The following is a 26,827-nucleotide window of genomic DNA, read 5'->3' on the forward strand; positions in this document are numbered from 1 at the left end:
TAATCAATCATTGAATTTAAATTTAAATAACTCTCCATATAAATAGAGGAGGAGAAGAAGAATTTAAACAACTGTTTAATCATTTTCATAATTATAGACAGTGCGGTCATGGCTTACCAGTGTTGCATTGCTGGGCTGTGCTCATAATGGAGATTTGCACAAATTAAGATTAATTATTCTCAGTGTTCTCTCTAAGCTAGTTTCAGCTGGTTGATTGACCAGTTAATTCTTTAACCAGTTAAAAATGTTAATTAAATTTAAGTTTTATTTGATAATCAGGCTAGGGAGTAGAATATGATTGAGTGTTATAGTAAGAGTACTGTTTTAACATCTTTAACTGAGGTTTGTAAGGAAATCTGCAGTAGCAACTAGTTAACAGTGGAGGTCCATTATCTAAAATTTTACCTTGATGAGAAAACTGTTATCCCATACAAATACATTAAGATTCAGTTGTACAATTATTGCGTGAGTTGTTATCAACTTAAACAATTTTTCATTTGCATAAAACAAGAAAGATTGTTTTAAAGTAATTTACAAAATTAAGTTTGTAAGGAAAATTTAATAAAAGAAGTAAAAATTTTCTTTAAATTTTAATTGAAAATTACTTGTATAATGTCTTTAAAAACCCCTACATGTAAATATTACTATCATTTGTTACAATCTTTAAATTTCTTGAATCAATAACATTGTTCAGGCAGGATTTTAAAAAATTGACTACATGTAAAAATATATATGCAAAGTACTTGTCTGTTAAGATTTTGATACTTTCTGATATCAGAATCTTAATAGTGTTGTTAAGATTTAAGCACTCTTTCATCTATATCAATAGAATCAAATTAATTTTAAAGAAAAGACAACAGACTGTAAAATTAGATTTTAAAAGTGCAAATTCACACAAAAAGGAAAAAGAACCGAAAATGCATCTTGCGGCATTATAATTTTAAGATCAAATTGTAAATTTATAAAATTACAATTATGAAAAAATATTAGCAAATTTTTTCTAAACTTGTTTTACTAGTTATCACCCCCATAATTGAGTACAGGTGGTAATGAACTAGTCTAAAAATGAAAACAAAGAATAAGAAAGATATTAAAAATAATTGTTATGTAACAGTATGATTTTTCAATTTTTACTGTGATGATAAGGATTTTTAATTAAAATTATTTTGTTCCAATATTATCTTCAGAAATTAGCATTTTAATATATTCAGAGTGGGTGTTTTAATGACAGATTATTTTTTAACAAACAATAAACCAATGCCGCTTTTACCATAAGTTATACAATTTTAAAGATGCTATTTACAGTCAGGAGAATTGTTTATAAAATATCATAAAACCTCTTATTTTAAACTTTTAATAATCCAATGATTTTAAAATATTTTCCTCTCTTTATTAAGAATTATAATCAATAAAACTAACAATTTAAAAATTAAAAATAATAATTTTTTAGAAAAATGCATCTATTTAAAAACAAAATAAACAGATTAAATTAGCTCGAGTTTATATCAAGTAACTCATATTATCAATGATATTTTTAACAGTTTTTGTTTAACTATTTTCTCAGCTTATATTATATGTAATCTTATAAATAAGTATCTAAATGTTAAACACTACAGCAAGATTTTAAAATCTTGTTGCATGGCTGCTGAATGTCAATGAAATGGTCTTAAATTGAAAATAGGTATTTGATACTGGATAATATCAAGTAGAATGAAAGAATGGACAATCTCCAGTAGATTGCAATCATTCACTAATCAATATAATATATGAAAATTATTCTTCTCATATTGGAGATTAAAAAGAAAGTGGTACGAAATATTGCAAAAATTATGATCTACAGAATTAGCCACAAAGTTCTTGAATATCAAAAGTTTGGTTTTCCTGAACTTCTAGCTAACTGATTGAAGTGGAGGATCACTTTTAAAAGCTTTATCTATTTTTGTAGTGAGGAGAACATTATTTATAGATGACAACTTATATTTTCTGTTAAATTCCTAAAATGGGGTTTAATCCTAGAAATTAAAAAATTCAAATAACTTTCTCTTATCAACGAGAGAAATCATGATTAATATTTTTGGATTATAAAAATTTTTGAAATACTTTAAAGTGGAATGAGTACTTGGAAAAATAGTTTATTGCTTGTAAAAATCAAATTAAAATCTGGAAAGATACTTGGAAACTGGTTAATTATTATTGATGATAATCCATTCTAATCCAGCTCTTATTTTAACTAAATATAAAATCACCTTACCACTGAGATATTGAAATTTTCATAATTAACATTTTTCGGCTCTATTTATGAGTCCTCGTCAGAAATGTTCGATGTTCCAAATTCAAACACAATTTACCTGACAAGGGCTCATAAATAGAGCTGAAAAACATTCTAAAAAGTTTGAAATTTAATTTACTAAAAATAATTCAAATTTAAAATTTATTCAGTTCTGATTATTGAATGTTATCACATAAATATCCTGTAAAACTGCTACTCATCAGAAAGATATGCAATTATTATTGTCTAAAATAAAAAGTTTACATCATATAGTTTATTTTTGAATTCACATATATATATATATTAAAAGAATTGGATTTCATGTTAATTAGTTTACAAATCTATTAGAATTCAAATATTTGTTTTAATATTGAATATCCCAAATTATGAGGTTAGTTTGGCTCTTACAGAAACCGAATAGTTTTTCTACTCATATCAGGTATATGTAAGTTTTCATGGTGCTGTAGTGGTCTAACCAGCCTGCAATCCATGTTGCAAGTGCATGATGTCATGCATAATGGCCAATAAATTCATTTATGCCACTGTTATTACCATTTAATTTAGGGAAAAGGGGAAGTGAAGCATACGATTCAATATGTCAGGCATATGGAAATTTGTTATTGGTGAGTGGACATGTCGAGACTAGTTTGTCAGATTTAAGAAAAGTGATATACACTAGGATGACACCCATATATAGATAGACCAAAGGAATTCACAGACAAGGAGCTTGAAGTGCTTTTGGAAAACAACGTCACACAATCAACCACACAACGGCAAAATGACTGAGAGTGAATCAATTGAAAGTCACATAGCATCTACAAGCCTTGGGAAGATCCAGAAGATTAGTAAGTGGCTCCTTCACACTTTAATGAAACATCATATAGGGCAATGATTGGGCATATGCATATTGTTGCTGCAACAACTTCAACAAAAGAATTTTTTGTGGTAGGTAGTAACCAGGGATGAAATGGATCTATTACAACAACCCAGTATGCAAGCAGTCCTGGATTGACCCAGGCCAGCCATTAACATCTTTTACAAAACAGCATATGCATGGGATATGGTTGAAGTGCTGTATTTTGAATTGTTAAAACCTGGCAAAACAATCACTGCACAATTGTACGATGATCAGTTGAAGAAACTGAACGCCAAAATCGAGCAAAAACATCCATGGACAGGTAAAGGACACTACTTAGGCGTCCTGTTACACATCAGACCACAAGTCGGTGCAATCACAAAAGTAACGCTTGATTAGTTAAAGTGGAAGGTTTTACCACATCCAGTTTACTCCCTAGAGATTGCTCTCTCAGACTTTCATCTGTTTTGCTCTGTTCCACATTTCCTAGCCCAACAGAGGTTCACCACACTTTCAGATGTCGAAAATTTTGTCTCCTCATTCGTCAGCTTGAAACCCAAGTTCTTCTATCACAGGAGCATTCATTTATTGCCTGAAAAGTGGCAAAAGGTCATTGATGCTAATGGTCAATAATACAATGAATAAAAGTGTTCTGGTTTGCTGATAGTTCATTGCATTTCTCCTTTCAACAACAGAAATTTTTGCATACTCCTGACTTCTTCCAGTGTCAAATTGCTATGTCTATATAGATGATTTTAAATATCTAAACTTTTATAGTAAATTAATTAAAATTGAAGATAAAGTCCATCAAAAAAGTCATCTTTTTATTCACTTTCATGTCCAGAATACATTAATTAATTTAATATGAAAATTACCATTCATGTGAATTTTCTAAATCTAAAGATATCACTTAATAAAATCAACACCAGCACATAACAAGAAAAAAGGAAAAATTTACAAACATTTTCATCTATGTGAAATAGACATCAAAATCTAAATTTTTATCATCAATTTGTTTTCTATCAAAAGAAATCTAATAACTAAATTATGGTATTTATGTATATTATTTAGGTTTGAACATTCATTATAATTTACAAAGGAAATACTTCTCCAAAAACCTTAAGATAAAAAGTCTTTTGTATGATCAGTTCATGTTTTGAATATGTTACTTTTAATATATAAATTAAAATTATTAAATTTAAATGACGATTTTAAGTGCAAGTATAGTTTGAATCGTTTGTTTGAACTAGTATTGTAATTGTATTTAATAAGATGCTGTAGAAAATCATTTATAAAACAGTTTTTATGAAATAGATCTCTCTGTATGAAGTATTTAAAACACATTACATTTTTTTTATAAGGTTATTTACTGGTTATTTAGTTTCCAAATTTTAATAATACTGTTTACATAGAGATGAATAAGATAAAATACGGATAATATAATAATAATAATGAAACAGTTGCTGAAAAATTGTAAACATTGATTCATTTTATCATTATACAATAAGTTTTACATTCTTATTTGATTATGTAAGAAGATTAATGAAAGTATTAATTTGATGACGACGATGCATTGTTATTTTCATAGTAAAAAATTGTTTCCAATTTATTTATAATGATATCATCAAAAATTTGCGACAGTGTATTATATTGATATATTGATTTTGCGTATTGACATAAATATATAAATATCAATTTTCCAGAATATTTTCTTTTGTAATTTTATTATATAATCTCTGTCATGTTCTAAATTATTAATATTGTTTAAAACTTTCTAGATTTGGTTTTTTTTTTCTTCCATTTAAACAAGAACATTTAACTATTATAATTAATTATGTAGATGATGATGTTTTTCTCGTTTTTGCTTATAATCGTGCTGTTATTACATACTAAGTACACGCACAAAAATAACGTTGATGTACTCGCATATAAATATTAGCTTTTCCTATTCTTTTAATCTAATTTATATAAGATTTTTTAAATATATATTATAACATTTTATATACATATTATTAACAAATTGTAGTTGATTTTTTAAGTAGGAATTTACATTTTTAATTGTTTTATAAGAAATTTGGCCTCTGTTTTGTGTCTATATATACAAAACACTATAGTATTATACAGTGTTTAAATTATATATATATTATTATTTGTTTTCACTGTATGCCTTTTCCTACCAAAAGAACTTTAAAAAAAAAAAAAGGTAAATTATCATAGGTCAATGTGAATTTTTACAATTAAAATATACAGATATATTTTAAATTGTATAATAAATATATTATAGGTTTCAATGTGTGTATGTATATACGTATATACACACACCGCGTATATAAATGTAATTTTTTTAGGGAGCATGTAAAAAGTAATCAATTTCATTGTGACTGTTCTCCGAAAATGGATACTGCGCTTGCGTATTAAATTCTTGTAGCTGTAGTAAATTTTCACGGTCAAGAAAGGAACGAAACATCATGATGAATGTGTCTGGTCTAGGTCTCGAGTTAGACGGGATTTTCGACGATACTATCGAACCAGGTGACAGGATGGACGTTTCGCTCCCGAGTGATTTATAATTTATTCGGCGAATCAGACTAGTCCATGATTCACCCCTTTTCATCCCCTTCCGTCTCGGTCACCGACGCTTTCTAAGTTAAGTCTGTAATTGCGCCAGACTGTCTGCTCTATCATTTTCTTTTCTGGTGGCACCGAAGAAACGTCAGATCCGTTAGCGGCCGAGCATCTTATTGCGTCATTTCCTGTCGATTAGCGACGCCTTTTGGGGACGGGGGGAGCATTGACCGTGAAGTGAGAATCGAACAGATGTAAGTTGCCTCTATTGTTTAGTGACGTAAGACCGCCTCCTTCGATATAGTTGATGGATTTACAGGTACGATTTTCCCAGGGGTACGGATAGGGTAGGTAGCCGAGATAGGGAATAAAAAAAAATGTCCCGCCAGGTCTACACATTTGACAGAAGATTGAGTTATTTATGAAAGCGAAGTGGCAACATTCGATAAAATAGAATTTTTGTGGGTGATTATCAGATGGCGCTACGTACTTAATTCTGAAACGTACAGGGCGTAAACCAATTGTTTTCATGCTGTTGGAATCATGACACCCAGTTTAAAAAAAAGAAAAAAATTATATATATATATTAGCGAAAATGGACACACTTTATAAATAATTTACAGGCGCGCATTATAGTTAATTTAAAGACTAATGTATTTTATGTAAGACGGCCGCGAAACTGCGCGTTTCGCTGGCGTTGATTTTAATTTCATAACGCTTCGTACGGAATTATTGGTTGACCTTGAGGCACTTCGACCCTCCGATTTACCCTTCTGTTGTTACCCTTCAGTCTTTCCCTTTGATCGAAATGGTAGATCCCACCCAAACAATTCGTGTCACATCCGCTTTCTCTTCACCCTCCCTCTGGTATACCGGAGTGCTCGGTTCCCGTTGGATTGCCGATCTTCTCCCGTAGCCATCCCCTCCCGACAACAAAATCTCGGAACGCAGTGTATGTAGTTGGCTTCCTTTGTGGTGCACCGAAAGTTAAAATGGAGGACGCCTTCCCGACACCGAGGCGATGTGAGTCCAGAGGCCAGACAGGTTAACTGCAATGGCATGTTGATGCCGTCATTGACTGACTGGAGAGGCGTTGGCGTAAGGGACGGAAGGTGACGCATTCTGGACGTATCTTCGTAAAAAAACTCGCGCATCCCGTAAGTAGACTTTAGTATGATCACAGACTAGCTCTTCGGGTTCCTGACATCCATTACAACACTGATCACAAACTTGTCTGCAAACAATAATAGCCTTACGATAACTCATCCGAATGACCATACCTTATACTAAGTTTTATTTTATTATAAATTTTATAATTTTTATTCAATAAAAACAATGAATCTCGTTTAATTTCTGTTTACGAACTGATGAGTCGTTGTGTAACATTGAGTCTAAATATAGACATAAATTCTATTCCTAAAGAAATTAAAAATAGCAAATTTATTATTAAAAATATACAACAATGATTATTATTTTTATTTATAATTCTATAAACTTAATTGGATTGTGATTACTTATTTTCTGGAATGTTTCATATTTTAAGCTGAGATAACCGACTTTAAACTCTAATTTGATTTAACACGAATGTTTATTGTTGTCAATTTTTATTTACTAATCATTTTCTAGTGTAATTAATAAAATAAAGCAACCCAAAGAATTGCTCATTATCCTAATATAGAGGAAATAACATACAATAAAATTAATTTTTAAATGCAAAAGGATTAAAAAGAAATGACAGTTAAATAATACATTAATAATGGTAATATATTAAAAAATTCAAGTAGTTTAGAAATGTATATGATTAGAATAGGGCCGAAAAAAGTAGGTACGTATTATATAAAGACGTGATAAATATTGAGAAAATGCTACTGTAAAATGCATTGCATAACACTAAGCATTATTATTATTATTATTATTATTTTTTTTTAAGAACAAATTTAATATATTTCAATAATAATAATGTGATAAATGAACCAGTTTTACTCTTATCACATACTTTTTCCAAATGGTTTTATTAATGGCATGAAGACTTATCATGAAATCTTTTGAAGTTAGTATATTTATATGATAGAAATTTTACTTTAATGCCTTAATAGAAGTGTCATTTTATATCATTAATATATCTTTTCTATTAAACCTTTTTAAAACAAACTTAAATTTATCCTAAATGATTTCGGACATATTTTAGGCTTATAAGGTGTATCTGATGAGGTATTAAAGTATTTATAACTCTAGAATTTGATAGTAATGAGTTAGACGTTTCTTAAAGCAAATGAAAATGGTCGCTCGAAAGTAGAAAGTAATAGATCGAGAGAAAATTTGCAATCTGATTGATTTTTATATTGAAAATTACAAAAGAAAAAATAATTATTTAATTGTCGACATTTATATCTTATTTTATTTTATATGTATAAACGTTTTAAAATATTTTATTATTAATTTTAAGGATGATTAAAAATAAAATTATTTATACCTTACAACTTATTGGAGATTCAAAATATTATTTTTGCATACTAGATGTAGTGTGATTTTTAAAAAATTTATGTAATACAACATTGTTTATAGCATACAATAAACAAAAATAATAACAAACTGTTACATATAATAATTTGTAATTAAATAATTAAGAGAAAATAGTAATTTTAATATTTCGGAAAGAATTTGATATAAGTGAATCTCTTCGTTTAATTTTCAAATTATACGAATATCTTCATCAATATGTATTACTAAAATTGCTAAGTACATTAAGCATGTTTTTCTTTTTTTTTTAATAGAGACAACCCACTATATATCTACATGAATATTTAAGTGCTATTACACAATGAAGGAATTATGCATAATCATAGCTTGCTTTGTTTAGTGAAAATGGATGCTTAATGAAGAACATAAAAATTGCATTACTAATAAGTGCTCACAGAATTTTAGTGTAGCGTTCTCTTTGTTTAAGTGGTACAACTTGAACTACATTAAAACTGGTTTATGAATTATGATGAATGTTGAAATGAAAATATGCATTGATAATAATAACAGTGATGATAATGATGATAATTAATCATCTCTAGCAAGATGTCAGTTTAGCATTTCAGATATACTTTTTAAGGTTGGCAATTGTCAGGTAAAAAAAAAATTTATAATGTTATTAAAATAAAACTTGCTTTTTCAGTAGCAAAGCATATCTTCAATTTTGTCGTTAAATTCAAATCATTCAGCTAAAACATTGTATTTGTATGATAAAATTAATTAAAAATTTATAAGTTATATTAAAGACATAGTTCAAAACTGTATAGTTTATGTAGTATTATATAAACATATCATACAGTTCAGTCTTGAAGATGACTGCTTAGTCAGCCCAAAGCATTTGACTAATAAAATATTTCTGCTAGAAAAGACTAGAACTGTTTTCGTATATTAAAAACAATTGTTTAATATTCCAAAAGTGTAAAATTTCTAAATATACAAAAGACATTAAAAAGTATAAAAACACACTAGGAACTTTATTCAACAATATTTCTCTTTCCTTTGGACTGTCCTTTAATTGTCATCTTAATTTTTTTAAGTTATAGGTATCAGAGAGCTGTGTATTATGAGTTTTTTTTTATTATAATTGATAAAGTTTAAATAAACGTAAATTTTATTTGAAGAATAATATGAAGTTTCTTGAATAATTATACAGTTAATTAAAAAATTAAATGTGTATTACAAAATTAAACAGTTGAAATAAAAATAAGAAAAGCATAAAAATTGTCGAAATATAAAATTTCTTTGAATTTTAAAAATTTTTACCCTTTACAGCTTGATAATTTAACAAGCAGAAAAGTAGTTGCATGCAATGTTGAAATGCAGACTGAAGGGACAAAAGTCCAAAATACATATTTGCGTGTTTATGTATATGGGAATAAAGTAAATTATAATGTTCGTCCTACTGGTGATATAATGTACTGTTTTCATCAAAATACAGATTATCAATGTAGGAAAGAAGAAAAATGACTGACTCATTAAATAGAATTAGGTATAATAAACACTGTAATAATTTAAACAAACACTTTTGCTTTTGTATGATACGTTATAGTAGAAATATTGCATAGCCATATTATTATATACTATTGATTGACGACGACGTTTATAAATACATCAAAAGTGCTCGCAGGATATTAAAACGTTTTTTAAAATGTTCTTTAATGCCTTTTTTTGTGAATTTTTCTCTTGAATCAGTAAAATTGTTGGCATGACATCCACTCTATGTTTTTAAGTTATACACTACAGCTAAGCAACAGATTTACTTCAAATTTTAATTCTTTTCAGAAATTTCTGAAAATTAAACAATCCTTAATGAACTCTATAATTAAATTTACAGTTTACAGATAAATATTCGATAGTTTACTTTATAAAGTTCTTCAGAATCTTCTATTCATTTCAGTAGTGTAAATATTGAAAGTGTTTGAGATGATTTTCCTTATGTACTTAATCATGCTGTCATAATGTTCTTCACACACTCTTTCAGTTCAATTATGCTAATTTAAAGATTATTGTGTTGCTAATTTTAAAACATGTTTGAAAGTGAAAAGAAATATATATGCATACATAATTTAACAAACAGAAAAGCTTGCGTACATGCTTCGTAATACTCTAATCTTCTGGTTTAATTAATTATAATAAATATGAAAGAACAAAAAAAAATTAAGAATCTGCTTATAAATTTAATATATAACCAGATGTAATTTAAAATTAAAATAAATTTTTCTGACACTTTCTTACTGATATTCAACTTTCTTTAAATAAGTATTTGAGAATTACATAAATATATAATTTGCATAAATGAATAAAGTAATTAATAAGCTTAATTTAATTTATAATATTTACAAACTAATTGATTCATCTTAACAGATTAAATAGATTCAAGAAGAATTTGTCAATCAGTGATATTCAAATTGTATGATTTTTAATTATAAGTAAGTTTTAATTAAACTCTCCACTTAAATAGATTGTGAAAGTAAAGAGAATATTTACACAATCTCTGAATTAATCTATTTAAACATAAAATTTTATTTAATTAACTTAGGAAAATCAAACAAAATGATTTTATTTACTATCTGCATTTTAACATGCTTATTTATATAATAAGATATGCTCATTTTTTAGCTTCTTAACCTTATCTTCTGAACAAGATTTTTGAAATAATTGAGTTACTCCAGGCCCTAAATTTAAATTATAAATTATCTAATAATAACAGTTGACGTTAAGAGTGTTAAGCTGGTAAATTGTCTTATTATAAAATCATGTTAATTCCTAAAAGCTGTAAATTTGAAATTATATAAATGATATAATTTTCCCACTTGGAAGGGAGATGAAAGTATTAAATGCTTGAGATTAGATATCTGACGGCTTATGCCTTGTCTTGAACGAGTAGTAATGTATTTATTTTGGTGATTATTTTGTTAATTTTTCTAGGTTCTGAACATTTTATTTATTTATTCTTTTAGAGCATTACCTTAAAAAACATTTCCTGAATGAAGTATTTATTTCAAGATGTTTTAATTTCTTTTTAAAGAATAAATAATAATTTACGTAACTCAGTGCAGATATAAATATATACTGGTCTTTTTTAAATGCAAAATAAATAAATTTTAATTTTTTCACATTTAATAATCACTTCTGATTTAATTGCATTATTAATAAGATTTGCGTAGAATCAATGGAGGTTTTGATTTAATTTTTATCGTATTCTTTCTATCAGCTTTTGATAATTGTCTATATCTGTTTGTTTTAGCATTCACACCATAAAACATTTTCATCTAGAAGTTGATAGTTATTTGCTTTTATAATATTTTCAAGGAATTTGTCATAGTCATTGTCAAATGAAAACTACTTTTGATGACCTTCTCATTCAACAGTATGTTAGATAAATAACATGTTCACTGTGATAGTATAAGGATTTCTTATTGGAAATGTGAACTGATTACTATTTTTTTGATTTGTAACACAATGAATGTAAGTATTAGTCAATGTGAGAATTTTCTCGGCAGATAATAAAATGATTTTTGGAAGGAATACAAAGTGTGTTAGTCTGATTTTTTAACTCTATTACAAAGTAGTTTTAATAAAACTTTTTATACTTTTCATTAAGTAGATATCAATAAATAATTTTCTAAGTAATGAATTAGTTTTAGCTTGGCTAAGCAAGGTTTGAAATCAAAAGTCATAATAGTTAAAATATTTCTATTGGCCTCCCTTCGTTTTTCATTTTATTATAAATTTACATCTTTCATATAATGAATCATATTAAAAGTTTTCTAAGACAACCGATGATGCAAAAACTCAACTGTGATCTCAGAACATTTTATGTAATAGTCAGGCGTATTATGATTAGCATTTACTTTATAGCTTTTTCTCACATATTGTTTGAAGTAATTAGTAATTTTATGTTGTCTTTGAAAATTATTCTATGTAATTATATACTTGCTTTTATGTATAAACTTCTTTTTACAACTCTATAAAAATTATTTATTTAACGACAAAGTAATTTTCTCTGGAATTCTGTTTTTTTTTGTATATTAACAATAATGGTCAAATATTACATGATTTTATTGTTTTTATATATATATACAATGTATTAGTCTATATGTAATAATTAAAATTAAATGTAAATGTTGTAAAAGATTTATTTATAGTTACTATAAAAATAATTTACTTGTATATTTTAGATCATTGGATGGCAGGCTTCAAGTGTCCCATCGTAAGGGACTACCTCATGTTATCTACTGCCGATTGTGGCGTTGGCCTGATTTACAAAGTCATCATGAATTGAGAGCAGTAGAAAATTGTGAATTTGCTTTTAATTTGAAGCGTGACGAAGTATGTATCAACCCATATCATTATCTGCGGATTGAGACACCAGGTAATTTATATTTGCATATTTTACAAATTAAGATAAATTAATTTAATAATTAAAACAGTTTAAAGGCAATTCACTAAAATTATTGAGAAATAGAAACACTACAAAAGTTAAAAGGTGTCAATCCTTTTTCAAAGTCAAATACATTAGTGTTTTAATGGATTTTGTATTTTATTTTTACACAGTGAACACACTAACAGAATATGCTAAATGGATTTTAAACATTGAACAGTTCATTGTATATTGTATGTTCAATATGCAAATAGATTTTCATAACATTTCCTAGTAATTTAGAATTGTGTAAATTTTTAATTCAAAAGCACTAAGAAACTTTGCATACATATATATTGAAGGTGGTAGAGAATTTATGATAAAATTTTTAGCACTTTATGGACGAGAGAGAGATATTTTGAATTGGACTTTAAACATTTGAATATTTTGAAAAAGCTGAGAGATACTTAAAAAATAAAGCTGATACTATTAAATGCATTTTCATTCTTTAATAAATTTTATGGATTAATTTTCTAGTTGTTTTAATTTTTGTAGATTTTATATTTGTTAGAATTTTTAGTTCAAGTTAAAACTTCTTTGCATTCAGAATTTAATTTATTGACATAAGTTATCTGCAGAATGGAAATTGATTGCTGAAAAATTTTCAAAAGAAGAAAAACCTTGCCTTATTTGATTAAAATGTAAAAAGTCCTCAAAATCCAAATGTTTTGAAATTGCTTTTTGTCTTTAGAACAATTGAAATTAAGTGAAATATATATAACTTTGTCCTGTAGTCACTAAGAGGAAAATGAAATCTTTTTGAGAACTGTTAGGAGTAAGCATGAGATTGCTTGAGAACTTACAGGTACACTCAACGATGTTAGATATATAGGCTTTATTAATTCTGGAGGATATACATTTTGGATGTATCCCTCATTGGTTCTCTTTAGTTTACATCAACTTGACTACATATATATACAGTCTAACTCGTTTATAACGCCATCGGATGTAACGACAACCCTAATATAACATCAAATTTTTATCGGTCCTACGATTTTACTATACTAGATAATGTTAAAAAACACGCTTGTAACGACATAAAACCCTGTTTTAACGTCATATTTGAAGCACTCCCAAATTTACAAAATTAGATTACAAATTTTATTTAAGAAAGAAAAACTACTTGTTCAGTCCTAGGGTCAGAGTCCTAGAACGACTGTGGGTGGTGCTCTCTTTACCTGACTTCGGTGGGTTGAAATTTGCCACTTTTAAACAACGTAACGATCAGTTATTACGTACTCATTTTTAAATTACTTTACGCTAAATTGTTAAATATTCTATCATTTTTAATATAACATATTATATCAAATAGTTTATAAAGAAATAATTGAATTACTTTTAATTGGCCTACATTAATTTAATCTTTTGTTGCCTTTTGATTCAACATTATTCTCAAAACTGGAAGTTCTGCCATTATTGAAACTTAAGACAAATAGAAATTTCTTATAAAAGGTAATTTTTGACATTTTTAATTACATCGATGTAAACTTAGACATAATAACATAAATAAAGTTTATTTAAACACGTAGTTTGCATTTTTATACATGCGATAATATGAGGGTTAATAAATCATTACTATCATAATAGATACAGTATACTGTATTACCATTAAGAAATAATAAACTCCTAAAAACACCGGGTTGTAAACAAATCTTCAACACAAACCTAATAACCAGTGCAAGTCTAATTAATTTTCTACGGCGAACGTTTTCGGACTCCACTCTGGGTCCATTCTCAAGCCTAAATTCTCTTCCAATCAGTGTTCGACAAATCAAATATTCCCAATTTCGTGCCATTCGAAAATCCAAAATTGTTCCATTTTTTGGGTAAAGGTTCTACAGAAGCTAATGGAACAATTTTGGATTTTCGAATGGCACGCAATTGGGAGTATTTGATTTGTTGAACACCGATTGGAAGAGAATTTAGGCTTGAGAATGGACCCAGAGTGGAGACCGAAAACATTCGCCATAGAAAATTAATTAGACTTGCACCGGTTATTAGGTTTGTGTTGAAGATTTCATTAAGAAATAATTTTACGGTAATACATATGATGTTAAATTAGAATGGAGTTTATAATAGATTCTTAATTAAACACACTTGGTACTTATTATGAGACTGAAATTATGACCTCGCAGATGACACTCGGTTATAATGTCAAAAAGTTTCCAGTCCCATGGATGACATTATAAACGAGTTAGACTGTATATATACTATGGCCAGATTCTCTCTTCCATAATCCTATGCTTACTCCTAACAATTAAAATGATAACAAGAGGCAATCAAATACAAATTTTTGAGAACATTCTTAATTTCAAAAGTCTACAAATATTAGATTCTAAGACTTGTCATTATAGGCAACAATGAGTAGTCTTATAACTGTAATTTAAACATAATTTTAACAACTGAAGAATAAAAAATATGGGTTAAAACAAACTAATTCTTTGTTTCTTATCACCTAAATTAATAGAAGGAAAGGCAGTAAGTTTTTTGTATTAATTTTTAATTCATTTCCATAGAATAGATACAATATTCCTTCCTTCTCACAGATACTTTGATAAATAGTTAAAAAGACTAATCACCATTACTTTGTAACAGTTTTTGATGATTTAGATCTGGCAAAATGTTAAATTTTTTTTAATTTAAGAATGATCTAAGAATTTTTTGCAGTAATTTCAGGTTTTCTACAATAAAACAATTCATATTCTTTGTGTTGTTGTTGTTTAGACATATTGTTTAACTTATAATAGTATATTCTTGGAACATTCTGTTTAGAAAGTAAATCAAATACTTGTTTTTATAGCTTTCAATATGTTTAAATGACCTTTATATCTATGAGAAAATTAGAAAAAATAACAATAAGGAAACTCTCTATAATATTAAATTAATCAATTGATTAACTATAATGATTGTTAGTGTTTTAAAAGCAAGAAAGTTTCAACAAAATTTGTACAATTAGTTGGATATATTATTTTGTAAATAACAAAGAAATAAAATTAAGTTGTATCAAAGATTTTTTACATTTTTTGCTGACTTAGCATTTCTAGCATTGAACAATGAACATAAATACTACTACTAAATTTGCCATTAGTATATTATACTTTATGACAGAATTTATGTAAAAAGTTATTAAACATTATCTAAAATTATAAATTTTATAAACTTCAAAACTGCTTGATTTCTTTTTATATTAATACACTTGAGTTAAGAAAAGTTTTAATAAAATTTCAATAGACAGAGAAAGTGTTGGTAGATAAATACACCAAGAAATTTTTTGACCTAATTTAGAAATTAATGATTACAATAAGATCATAATACAAATTAAATATATCAATTAATCTGCTATATTATTATTGGGCTATAGACTAATTTAATAATTATAAAAAATTGTCCCATTTGGGGCCAATTCTTTTCTTCCAGAAATTGTATATTAAAACTATTTATCATAAGTATTAAAATTATCATGAGATGGTGAGCTAACTGCCTACCTTTAGTCAAATTACTTTATTTCTAATTATTGAATTAGCCTTATTATAGCATGATAACACAGCAGATTGTTTGACATACTCGAAAATCGGGATTATGGATTGTTTATATAGAAATTAAATATTTTAAACATGATAATCACTTAAATTTTCATAAATTAAAAACAGAGAGAGAGAGAGAAAGCAAAAGAAATTGGCTTAATTGATATCTGTGAAAAAAAATTATTTTATAAATTATACAGTTGTATTATTGTTGTACAATGACCATAAATGCATTTCAGGCTTTTTTTACTTCCCCACCAATATGGCTGAAATCTGTTGTCACTGTAGTTTTAGTCGATTATAAGACAAGGGTTGATCATCAGACATTGTTCTAAAAAGAGAATTCAAGAAATTAAGAGGCAATGCATACTGTCAACTTAGTAAATAATTATAATTATTAAATTAACTCTGAAAATACCATATTTACTCGCATATAGGATGAGGTGTGACTTTAGAGATCAAAATAAAGAAAAAAATAGATTTATTAATACAATTCTAATTTTATTTAATTTAATCACAAATAAAATATCAAATGCACATAAAAGCACACATTGTCCAGCAAAAAATACTGACATTTTAAACTTCAAGGAAAAATCTTGTAAAATTGACAACATAATTTGTTCACGTAAAGTTGGACAATCGGTAACCTTTTTTGCCACTCGAATCCACTCACCATCGATCACACTTATGAGTTTCTCCGAATTCTAATTTCCGAATAATCATCTGTTTTCACATGGGAATGGATAAAACTTATATCCAACTGCCGTGTGATTTTGGAATTCAATTCAAAAGCTTTGTTTTCACTATTGCTATTCATCTTTACTTCTGACAATACACAAGAACAATTTAAACCACCCAGATAAAATACTTATGTTTTTAAATACAAGAGGGTAAGCATCTGGTAAAAAATGTGAATACACGGTTCACAAAAATTATTTGCAAAATGCAAAGAATCTTTCACTCGCACGTATAGGACAACCTAAGTTTTTGAAGCAGTGAAAAATGAATAAAAATCTCATCTTATATGCGAGTAAATACAGTATATTTTATTATATTAAATAATTTTTGAATAAATTAATAAAAAATATTATATATGTAATTTTGTGAATGAGCTAGTTCTGTTAAATGATTTGCAGTGTCATTTTCAAAATTACAAAATAAATTTTTTAGTATAAATAAGGAACATTAGTAAACAATCATTCAAATTTTTCAGAAATTAAAACTTTCAACATTGAAATTATATATTTTTCTCTAAATTTTGAATACATTCTTTTAAATCTGTTTTGATAGAATTATATAGAAAGTGTTTGTAATGATGTGAGTTATTACAAAAACGTATTATTCATAAAATAAATGACGCACAGTGATTAAATTGGTATCAATTAAAAGAGCCATTTAAAGTATTGTGTGTTGTACAAGAAACTTAGTTATAATTTTATCCATCATAAAAAATTATTTTGGACATGTCAATTTGTAATAATTGTATGAAAATTAAACTGACTTCAGACGTTAAAGAAAGTACAAATTTACTCAAAAATTGTGCAGTAAAATACTACTGACATATGTGAATATGTTGTTTCTTTAACATTTCAAGGCAGTTTAATTTTTATATAATTATTCACCAAAACTCATTGTAAACATAATGGTTTTTTGACAGAAAATTATATTCTGTTGTAGAGAGCTTCATTTATTAAAACATTTTTCAAATTAATATTTTCATTGTTCTGAAAGATGATCTATTGAAGAGATCAGAACATTAGGCATTTAAACTACTATTGCCATTTTGGTGTTGCTTACTAATATGTTTAATAAAATCATTGATAACCATTTAGATTATAAGATAATTTGGCAAAGATCCGTCATGAGCAAATTCAATCCATTAATGATGATAACAGTTCCTTTTACATACACAACTAATATCAACGAATAATCTAGTTATATCCAACATCAATGAGGAAACTATTGATCATGTATAGTTGGTCTTCCAGAGAAGTCCAATGAAACCAATGCATGAGTTGAATGAGTTTTACCAAACTGGAAAAATTCTTTGAGTGCATTGCTCTATACTTTTATCATTTATGGCTACTTAATCACATTAAACCCAACAATATTTTGTTACATTGTAAATCTTATGGAAATTTGAGAAATTTTTTGAAGATGAATTAAAGTTACATACATTACTTTTGCATAAAATTGTATAAGTTATATAAAACTATATATATGTGAAAAAATGAGGTAAAATGCCAAAATTAAAGTGAGTTGCTATTTATATAAGTATTGTTCATTGCAATTTGGATTATAACACACAAATATCTTCAGCATGTAAAATGAGCAAATCTATTGGTATCAAAAAGTAGTAGTGAACATGATGGTGATGTAAATTACTAAGTTCTATCATTGAATTTTTTACAAAATATTAGATATTTTTTTAAATGCTTGTTCTAATTATATTTTTGAATTACTTTACAGCACTTCCTCCTATTTTGGTGCCTAGACAATCTGGAGATATACCTACAGAATTACCCCCTCTAGATGATTATAGTAACTCAGTACCTGAGAACACTGATTTTCCTGCTGGCCTAGAAAATCAGACCTTCCCACTCACAGGTTAGTTTATTGAAAATATTTCATTGTTCAATTTTCAACTTTAAAATAATTTGTTAATATTTATGTTTAAACTTTGTTTTAAAATTTGAACAATAATTTTTTTCAATGAAAATGGTTATGTGGAATATCAAATCATATATATTTTGTTGAATATGATTTTGTGTTTTTGTTAAATTTGAACTTAAAAATGTATACAATACAATAGACTACCACTTTTATGACAGATTGATTCCTGAAATACCACTGTTAAGTGAATGATTGATTGCCCATAGATTTGGTATTATAAATTGAAGTTCTCTTCCTGAAAACAAACTTTGGACCATTTTGATTTGTTATGTAATACATCAAAATGGTTGAGACTAAATTGCTTAAAAATTTCAGTGTAATTGTCATTGTCAACAACTTGAAGATTTTCAAGATTATACCTTGATATTATTGACCTGAAATAAAATTGCTAATGTGAATGTTTAGAAAGTATATATGGCAAAATTAAGTTTAATCATGTCACTTGAAGATACGTATTTATAATAATAATGTACTATTATGGTTTAGTAGTAGTAACTTTCAAACATTCTCAGATTTAATGATTTATGTTATTCAGTAAGTTGTCTAAAGTATTATTCTATATATTTATAATGAATAAACAGCTAAACTTCTTTTCAGTCAGATTAAAAACACTTGTTAAGAATCAAATATTTTAACAGCAATTATTAGGAAAATAGCCATCTTTATTATTATTTGCATTGATCGAGTTGGATACATTACTGCATAAGATTATATTTAATAGCATACCATTTAAATTTACAGGTGCCTTCCATTTGGTATAAATTAAACATTTAAAAATAACATGTGCACTCCAATTAGAACATATTAATGTTAAGTTAAATGTTATATCCATGTTCTAAAATTTATTTTTGTATTGCCTGAAGAAGACATTTTATACATGTCAAAAGTGCTTGAGAAATATTTTGTATTTATTTTGTGCTTTACTTATCAAAACTTTATTAATGTCAATAGACAAGGCTCTTAAACTTTTATCTTTATATTTACTTCTTGAGCATGACTTTTAAATCAAATTGTGTCTTTTATTTTATTATTTAAAATAATTTTTAATTGTAATCACCGATTTACATTTATTAAATACAATATTTATTAAAGTAAATGTGAATATATAATTACAATTAAAATTTCTTATACGTAGTTACAATCGTGATTTGTGAAATTAATTGTACTGTACCACCATTGCTTCTTTATCGACAGAGAGTATTCTTTACCTTAGTTAATTGGGACTCTACATATTTTCCAATAGATAATATATTATGCAATTTAAAAATAAATAGGGAATAGTCTAAAAGGGAAAGTGATAAACTTGTGCTATACCTACAAAATAATAAAATGAACAAACAGACAAGGAACAAAACTTGATCATAGATAATGGAAAAAATTCCTCAAAATTATTTAGATATGCTGGTGTAGTTAAAAATACATTGGAAATAAATTTGGTATAAAAAAAGTGGGGTATTTTTGAACAATACAGTGTGTGTTTTGCTATTATGTTGTAAAGTTTTTAAATTTTATTTCTAGAAACACCTCCACCTGGATACATGAGTGAAGACGGTGATAACCATGAACAAAATGGGACAGATAACATGGGTAAGTAATCCATATATATATAGATTATTATAATATATATATATGTATATATCTTAAATATATAAAGAAATTTGTGAATAATAATTATAATAAAAATAATTATTGACTACATTTTATTTTTTTTAAATAAATAAATTATTAACCTTCTTCAGTAATTAATTTCATTGTATTTTAATTTTCAATTCATATTTAATTTTATATTCTAATATTGATGAACTGTATTTTTAAAAATTGTTTTCTACTTATTATAAAAATTTTACAAGAATGTTTAGAATCACTTCAAAAAATGTTTTTGATGAAATAATTATCAGAAATTTTAATTTTTAACAAATTTCAAAGTAATTTATTTTGTGTTTCTTTGATAAAATTTATTGCTTTTACTAAATAAATCTTTAGATTAATTTGTTTACTTATGAAGATCATAAGAAAAATCACAAATTATTTTCTCTTAAAATTAACATAATGTAATGATATCATACTTTTGTAAATTTATTTAATTTCCAGATGAATAAATAATTTAAATTGTAATACTGTCACTGTATTTATATAATTTTTAAAAATTTTTAATAGATACAGGAATTATGCCTTCACCTAGCCCTCCTTTAGGTAAGGAGATTTTGATTTATTAAATATAATTTATTGATGTGACACAGTAAAAATTTATTTATTATTTCTGCATTAGACATATATGCCCCAGATCTCAGACATATTCAGTACATTTAGTTGAAATGAGAGAAATTAGATCTTCATTTCTAGAGGTGTAATGATAGTTTGTTTATTTAAAAAAATATACGGTGGAACCTCTATATTCGTCATTAATCTGTTCCTAAGGATCTAACAAATACGAATATGATGAATATAGAAACAATTTTTCTCATAATAAATAACTGATATTCAATTAATCCATTCCCATCCTGAAAAAAGGTACAAGAATAAAAATTATGTTGTTTATAAAACTTTATCTTTATTGTACTAAATAAATACGGGTAGTGGTAGAAGGGGAAGAACAGTATTATTAATATAGTGTTATTGTTTAGAAGAAGACATATCAATTAAATCATTAGGTAATTCCAGTTATGATCATGGGGTTTGTTTTGCCGATGATTCATTAGCACTCGATTTAATAATGAACTTGTCCAGTGTTGTGTGTTTTTGTCTGCTTTTTAAAACTTTTATGAAGTAGGCAATTACATTATATTGAATATATTTGTATTTTGGTTGACTATAGCAACATTTGGGTACCACTTTGAAGCGATTGGAACTTGGTTTCTTGCATTGATTATTTTTCAATAACACAACAACCGCACAAAGCAGACTGATTAACTACAGCTAGCTGATTGGCACGGGCGTGTGATTGTAGTGCCGTTTTGGGTGTTGGGAATGACAACGGATACAGAAAATACTGATGAATATGGAAAATAAAAAAGTCATCAAAATGTGACGAATATTGAATATTATGAATATAGAGGTTCTACTGTATATACATTTATACACATGTAGAATTTTAAAATATAGTTTTTTCTCCCTCATTTTTCATATACATCAGTGTTTTCCAAACTTTTCAGACTATTATTCTCTTTTAGTAGATATATTTCTTTAGTGCCCCCATAAAATCATTCAAAAAATGATACATTGATAAATAAGTTTTAAGTGCTTAAATGAAAAATAATTGTCTAAAAATATATTTCAAAGTACAGTGTATTCATTTGAAATTCAAGAGTAAATTTTTTGTTTCAAAATGAATTTTTGTCCTTTCCTTGTCTTCCAGTGCTCTTAATGCCCTTTACTGCTCCCTTGCCTTATAGCATCCCCTTTAAGGGATCTCAATGCTTACTTTGAAATCACTGATACAGATACATTCAGAGCAGAAAAATATAATGGTAAATGTTTTTGGCTACAAACACAAGAACTTAATTTGATTTTAAATTGAAATGTATAATGTAGCCTAATGATGATTGCATTATTACATGAAAACAAATTCACTTGATGTTTCTTTACATTATGTATATTATGCAAATTATTAGAAAATGAATAAGATACAGTTTGTTTATGAATTGTTCGAGTATGTGTTAAGACATAGAAGAGTGCATTTTAAAATTCGTACTTAAATAATTTTCATCCTCATTACTTTGTACTTAATAAAAATGAAATATAAAAACTGACAAATATATAAAAGTTTGTTGTACTAAATATTTTGGATAAATTATAGCTCATATATCATAAACAAGAAGACTTACAATATTCTGCTGTAATAAAGATTACATGCTTATTGTTGAGAACAGTCTGGTTGTTGTTTAAAATTTAAATATATATATATATATTAAATACACTCTTCTATATCATTGCTATTTTTAGATAAAATATCATTTGATGATAAAACAGAATCCAAAGGCTAAAGACCAAAGGAAACATCAGAAGTATCCATAATGGCAAGTAATGGGCATATCTAAACTAGATCTAAAATCAATAAAATTTAATTGCAGTAATCAAATCTGTCATTAACATAAATTTATATTAGGAAAAATACTAATCAGTTATAAGTTTAAAAAATTATATAAGTGATACTAATTTTCAACTGTAATTAATATTCCAATAATAATTTGCACTACATCATTGAATATATTGCAGTTCAAACAAACATATTTTTTGATAACGTGATTATATCATTTAATAGCTGAGTATCACTGTTAAATGTGCATCAAAGTATTTGATTAAACTACACAGTAAAATTGGTTGAACCATAAATATCTGCATTAGGTCCATTTATGGTCATTTATTCCTTGACATGAAGAAGTTATAATAATTAAGCAATTATTAGTGAAAATTCTGTATTTATGTGCAGTTTTATTTGTAGAAGCTAAGAAAATTTTGCTATAATTTCAGAAACGGATACAGAAGAAAAATAACTTACAAAAATTTATTTCCGTACATTTATGTATTTTGTGACAAAATCTGTTCTTTAAAGAAAATTTTCTTATCAAGACTGTAAACAAGAATTATTTTTAATCAATTTGATAGCTTGTCACTTAATTACATTTTCTTATTTATATACTCATAACAGAAAATGGCTTTTATATAAGATAAATTACATCTTGAAGGTTATAATATCTACTATTTTCAAGAGATAATTTAATAAAAATAACAGATTTTAATCAAAATTAGAAATTATATTCTTTGAGAAAAATCTCCAAAACTAAATTTATTTAACAATCTTACTTACATCTTTAAGAATATTACTGTACTTTAAAATATATGTATTTTTTATGAATTTGTTTAAAATAGCCATTTTGAAATTCCAATTAGTTTAGTGGACTGAAGATGCTACGTGTAATTTATTGAAAGTACTACTGAACTGTTTTTGTATATTATGAATTATAATTATTACAATTAAGACTTAACATCTAAAGATAGAAATTTTATATCCATATTATTAATTAATTTAAACTATTATAATCATATTATCTTAAAATATTTTTAAAAAATACTATATTAACTTTACTAGATTTAAAATGAGTTATTAATAAATATAATTTTTCAAACATTTTAATCACTAAATTTGGATGTATCAACAAGCAGTTTAAAAATAGAATGATTTATAATGTACAAATTACCGTATTTACTTGCATATAAGATGACCTCGCATATAGGATGAGGTATGACTTTAAAGATCAAAATAAAGAAAATTAGATTTATTAATACAATTCTAATTTTATTTTGTTTAATCACAAGTAAAATATCAAATGCACACATTATCCCGCAAAAATTACTGGCGTTTTAAACTTTAAGGAAAAACCTTGTAAAATTGACAACATAATTTGTTCATGTAAAGCTGGACAATCAAACCTATTTTTGCCAATTCTTAACAGTAGAATCTACTCTCCGTTGATTACACTTATGAGTTATGAGTTTCTCCGAATTCTGATTTCCAAATAATCATCTATTTTCACGTGGGAATGGATTAAAACTTATATAGTGCTTCTGTGTGATTTTTGGAACTTCAGTCTTGAATTCAATTCAAAAGATTTGCTTTTCCTATTGCTATTCATCTTTACTCCTGACAATATACAAGAATGATTCAAACAACCCAGATAAAATACTTTTGTTTTTAAATACAGGAGGATGAGCATCCAGTAAAAAATGTGAATACACAGTTCACAAAAATTATTTGTAAAAATGCAAAGAATCCTTCACTGGCGCATATAGGATGACCTAGGAATTTGAAGCTGTGAAAAATGAGTAAAAGCCTTGTCTTATATGCGAGTAAATAACTGTATTATAAATAGAGTAGTGTTGTGATTTATGCAGTTTCATTTTGTATGGTTTTCAAATGGCAAACATTGACATTAATAATAAGCAAATTTTTGTTATATTATATTACATGCTATAATCAGTTGAATTTTTCTACAAAAAAAATTTTTTTATAGCATATATATATAAATTTTTATTAAGAGAGATTAAAATTTGCATAAATCAGATAAAGAATTATGTTAATTTTAAAATAATTTTTTAAATTTTGATTTAACTATTTTTACTTCAGCAGATTATATCCATTGTAGAATTTTAATTTATTAAAGTAAAACCTTAATATACACAGATCTTCTTTTATGTTCATATGTTCAGGAAATGAAATTGGTAAATGTCTAAATGCAGATTATAGAATTGGAACATTTATCATAATGTTAAGTGTTATAATAATTTAATTACTATATTTTAGAAATATATAAATTATTACATATAATATCATGATAACAGTTCAATGAGCAGTGTTGTTGTATTGTATTTTAAAACAGTTTAACTGTTTTTTTTTTTTTTAATTTCTCTTTAGACCAGATAATGTGTTAAGCAGAATTGTTTCAAAAAATATAAATTTAATTCTTGATAAATTTATTTTGTTAAAGTTCCTGAGGATGAGCAGAGATAACTGGAAATTTCCAGACAATGATTATTTTATACTGTAATAAAGGAAGTTAATGAAATATTTAATGAAAAGAATGAAGTCATCACTTCATTGTTTTACAATTAAAAACTGTTCATAAAAACTAAGTTTTTTTTCTTCAAGTAGCATAAACAAATGTCAAATTAATAAATAATAGCCATCTAAATAATACAATATAACTTTAAAAATAAGTTATGCACATGCAAGATAAATATTTTTAAGTTCTTCATATGAATGAATCATACTGTTGAACATATTAATAGTAAACAAAATAATAGTGGAGTTATATACTTAGAAAACATTCTTACTTTATTTTTAAGTTACATTCATGGTGTCATAGAATAAAACAAAAGAGAGAATTTATTTTAATTTAATCATAATATATATTGACTTTTTATAAAAATTTATCAATCCGTATAAAATTGTAGTTGAGTGATAATTGCAAATAAATACTTTTTCTGAAAACACAAATTCAAAAAATTGAAAGAATTGCACCCAAATTTATTTACATTTATATTTGCGGAAGTTATGAAAACTTTCTCTTTAATATAGACTCTAAATTAAATAATGTAAGTAGCCAATAACATAACAAGATCTGTTTGCACACTAGTATATTATAAAATATAAAGTTGCCTTGAATAAGTTTTGAATCTTTAATAATATATATAAAATACTCATGAATATTTTGAAGGAAATACTAGCCGATATCAGTTTGTAAATATTAATTTATGAAGGTTAAACCATAAGCAAATTTTTTGTTTAAAACTTATCTCTATATATGTGAAGAATTATAACAAATATTATGACTTTAAGATCTTTAGTAAAAGCTTTTTCTACTGTTACAAGAGTGCTGATGTTCTAAAGTTGAGCTAAATTTTTTCACTTATAAAATGAAATATAAAATTATGATAAAATGTTTAAATATATTTCTTCTAATATTAAATAATGCATTATGATCTTGTATGGAGTTAAAATGTCACTATCTTTTATGTCTCTCAGATGTTCAACCAGTTACATATACAGAGCCAGCATTTTGGTGTTCTATCTCATATTATGAACTGAATACTAGGGTTGGTGAGACCTTTCATGCTTCACAACCATCTTTGACTGTGGATGGTTTTACAGATCCTTCCAGTTCTGAACGTTTTTGTCTTGGTTTGTTGTCAAATGTTAATAGGAATCCAGTGGTAGAACAGACAAGACGGCACATTGGTAAGCTTTTTAAATATTAACGTATAAATTTGTTTATAAAATAACAATACTCAAGAAGATATTTTAATATTATACATTACTTATTTCTTATTTATGATTGTATGGAACTAAAATATATAAATTACTGATTAGAAGATTAAGCATTTTATTTTATGTATCATTAAGGATTGATGAAAAAATAAGTTAGTTTATTCACTAGTTATATTAATTTATAGAAAAAAATTTAAAAAAATTTATTCTTGTGCTTCTTGATATGTATTGA

The 26,827-nt window shown here is 26.2% G+C and overlaps 1 protein-coding gene across 1 annotated transcript in view; it reads left to right on the plus strand.

Moving 5' to 3' along the window:
• The window catches only part of Smox (Smad on X), a 66,019-nt gene that overhangs the window by 31,327 nt on the left and 7,865 nt on the right, over positions 1 to 26,827 (plus strand). Inside the window, exons 2-6 of the mRNA XM_067284692.1 lie at positions 12,392 to 12,585; positions 18,627 to 18,764; positions 20,349 to 20,417; positions 20,988 to 21,023; positions 26,353 to 26,565. Of these exons, the coding sequence (XP_067140793.1) occupies positions 12,392 to 12,585; positions 18,627 to 18,764; positions 20,349 to 20,417; positions 20,988 to 21,023; positions 26,353 to 26,565 (650 nt within the window). The remainder of the gene's footprint in view (positions 1 to 12,391; positions 12,586 to 18,626; positions 18,765 to 20,348; positions 20,418 to 20,987; positions 21,024 to 26,352; positions 26,566 to 26,827) is intronic.

Source organism: Centruroides vittatus, unplaced genomic scaffold (genome assembly GCF_030686945.1).
Source record: "Centruroides vittatus isolate TY-2023 unplaced genomic scaffold, ASM3068694v2 contig_1215, whole genome shotgun sequence".
NCBI classification, from domain to species: Eukaryota; Metazoa; Arthropoda; class Arachnida; order Scorpiones; family Buthidae; genus Centruroides; species Centruroides vittatus.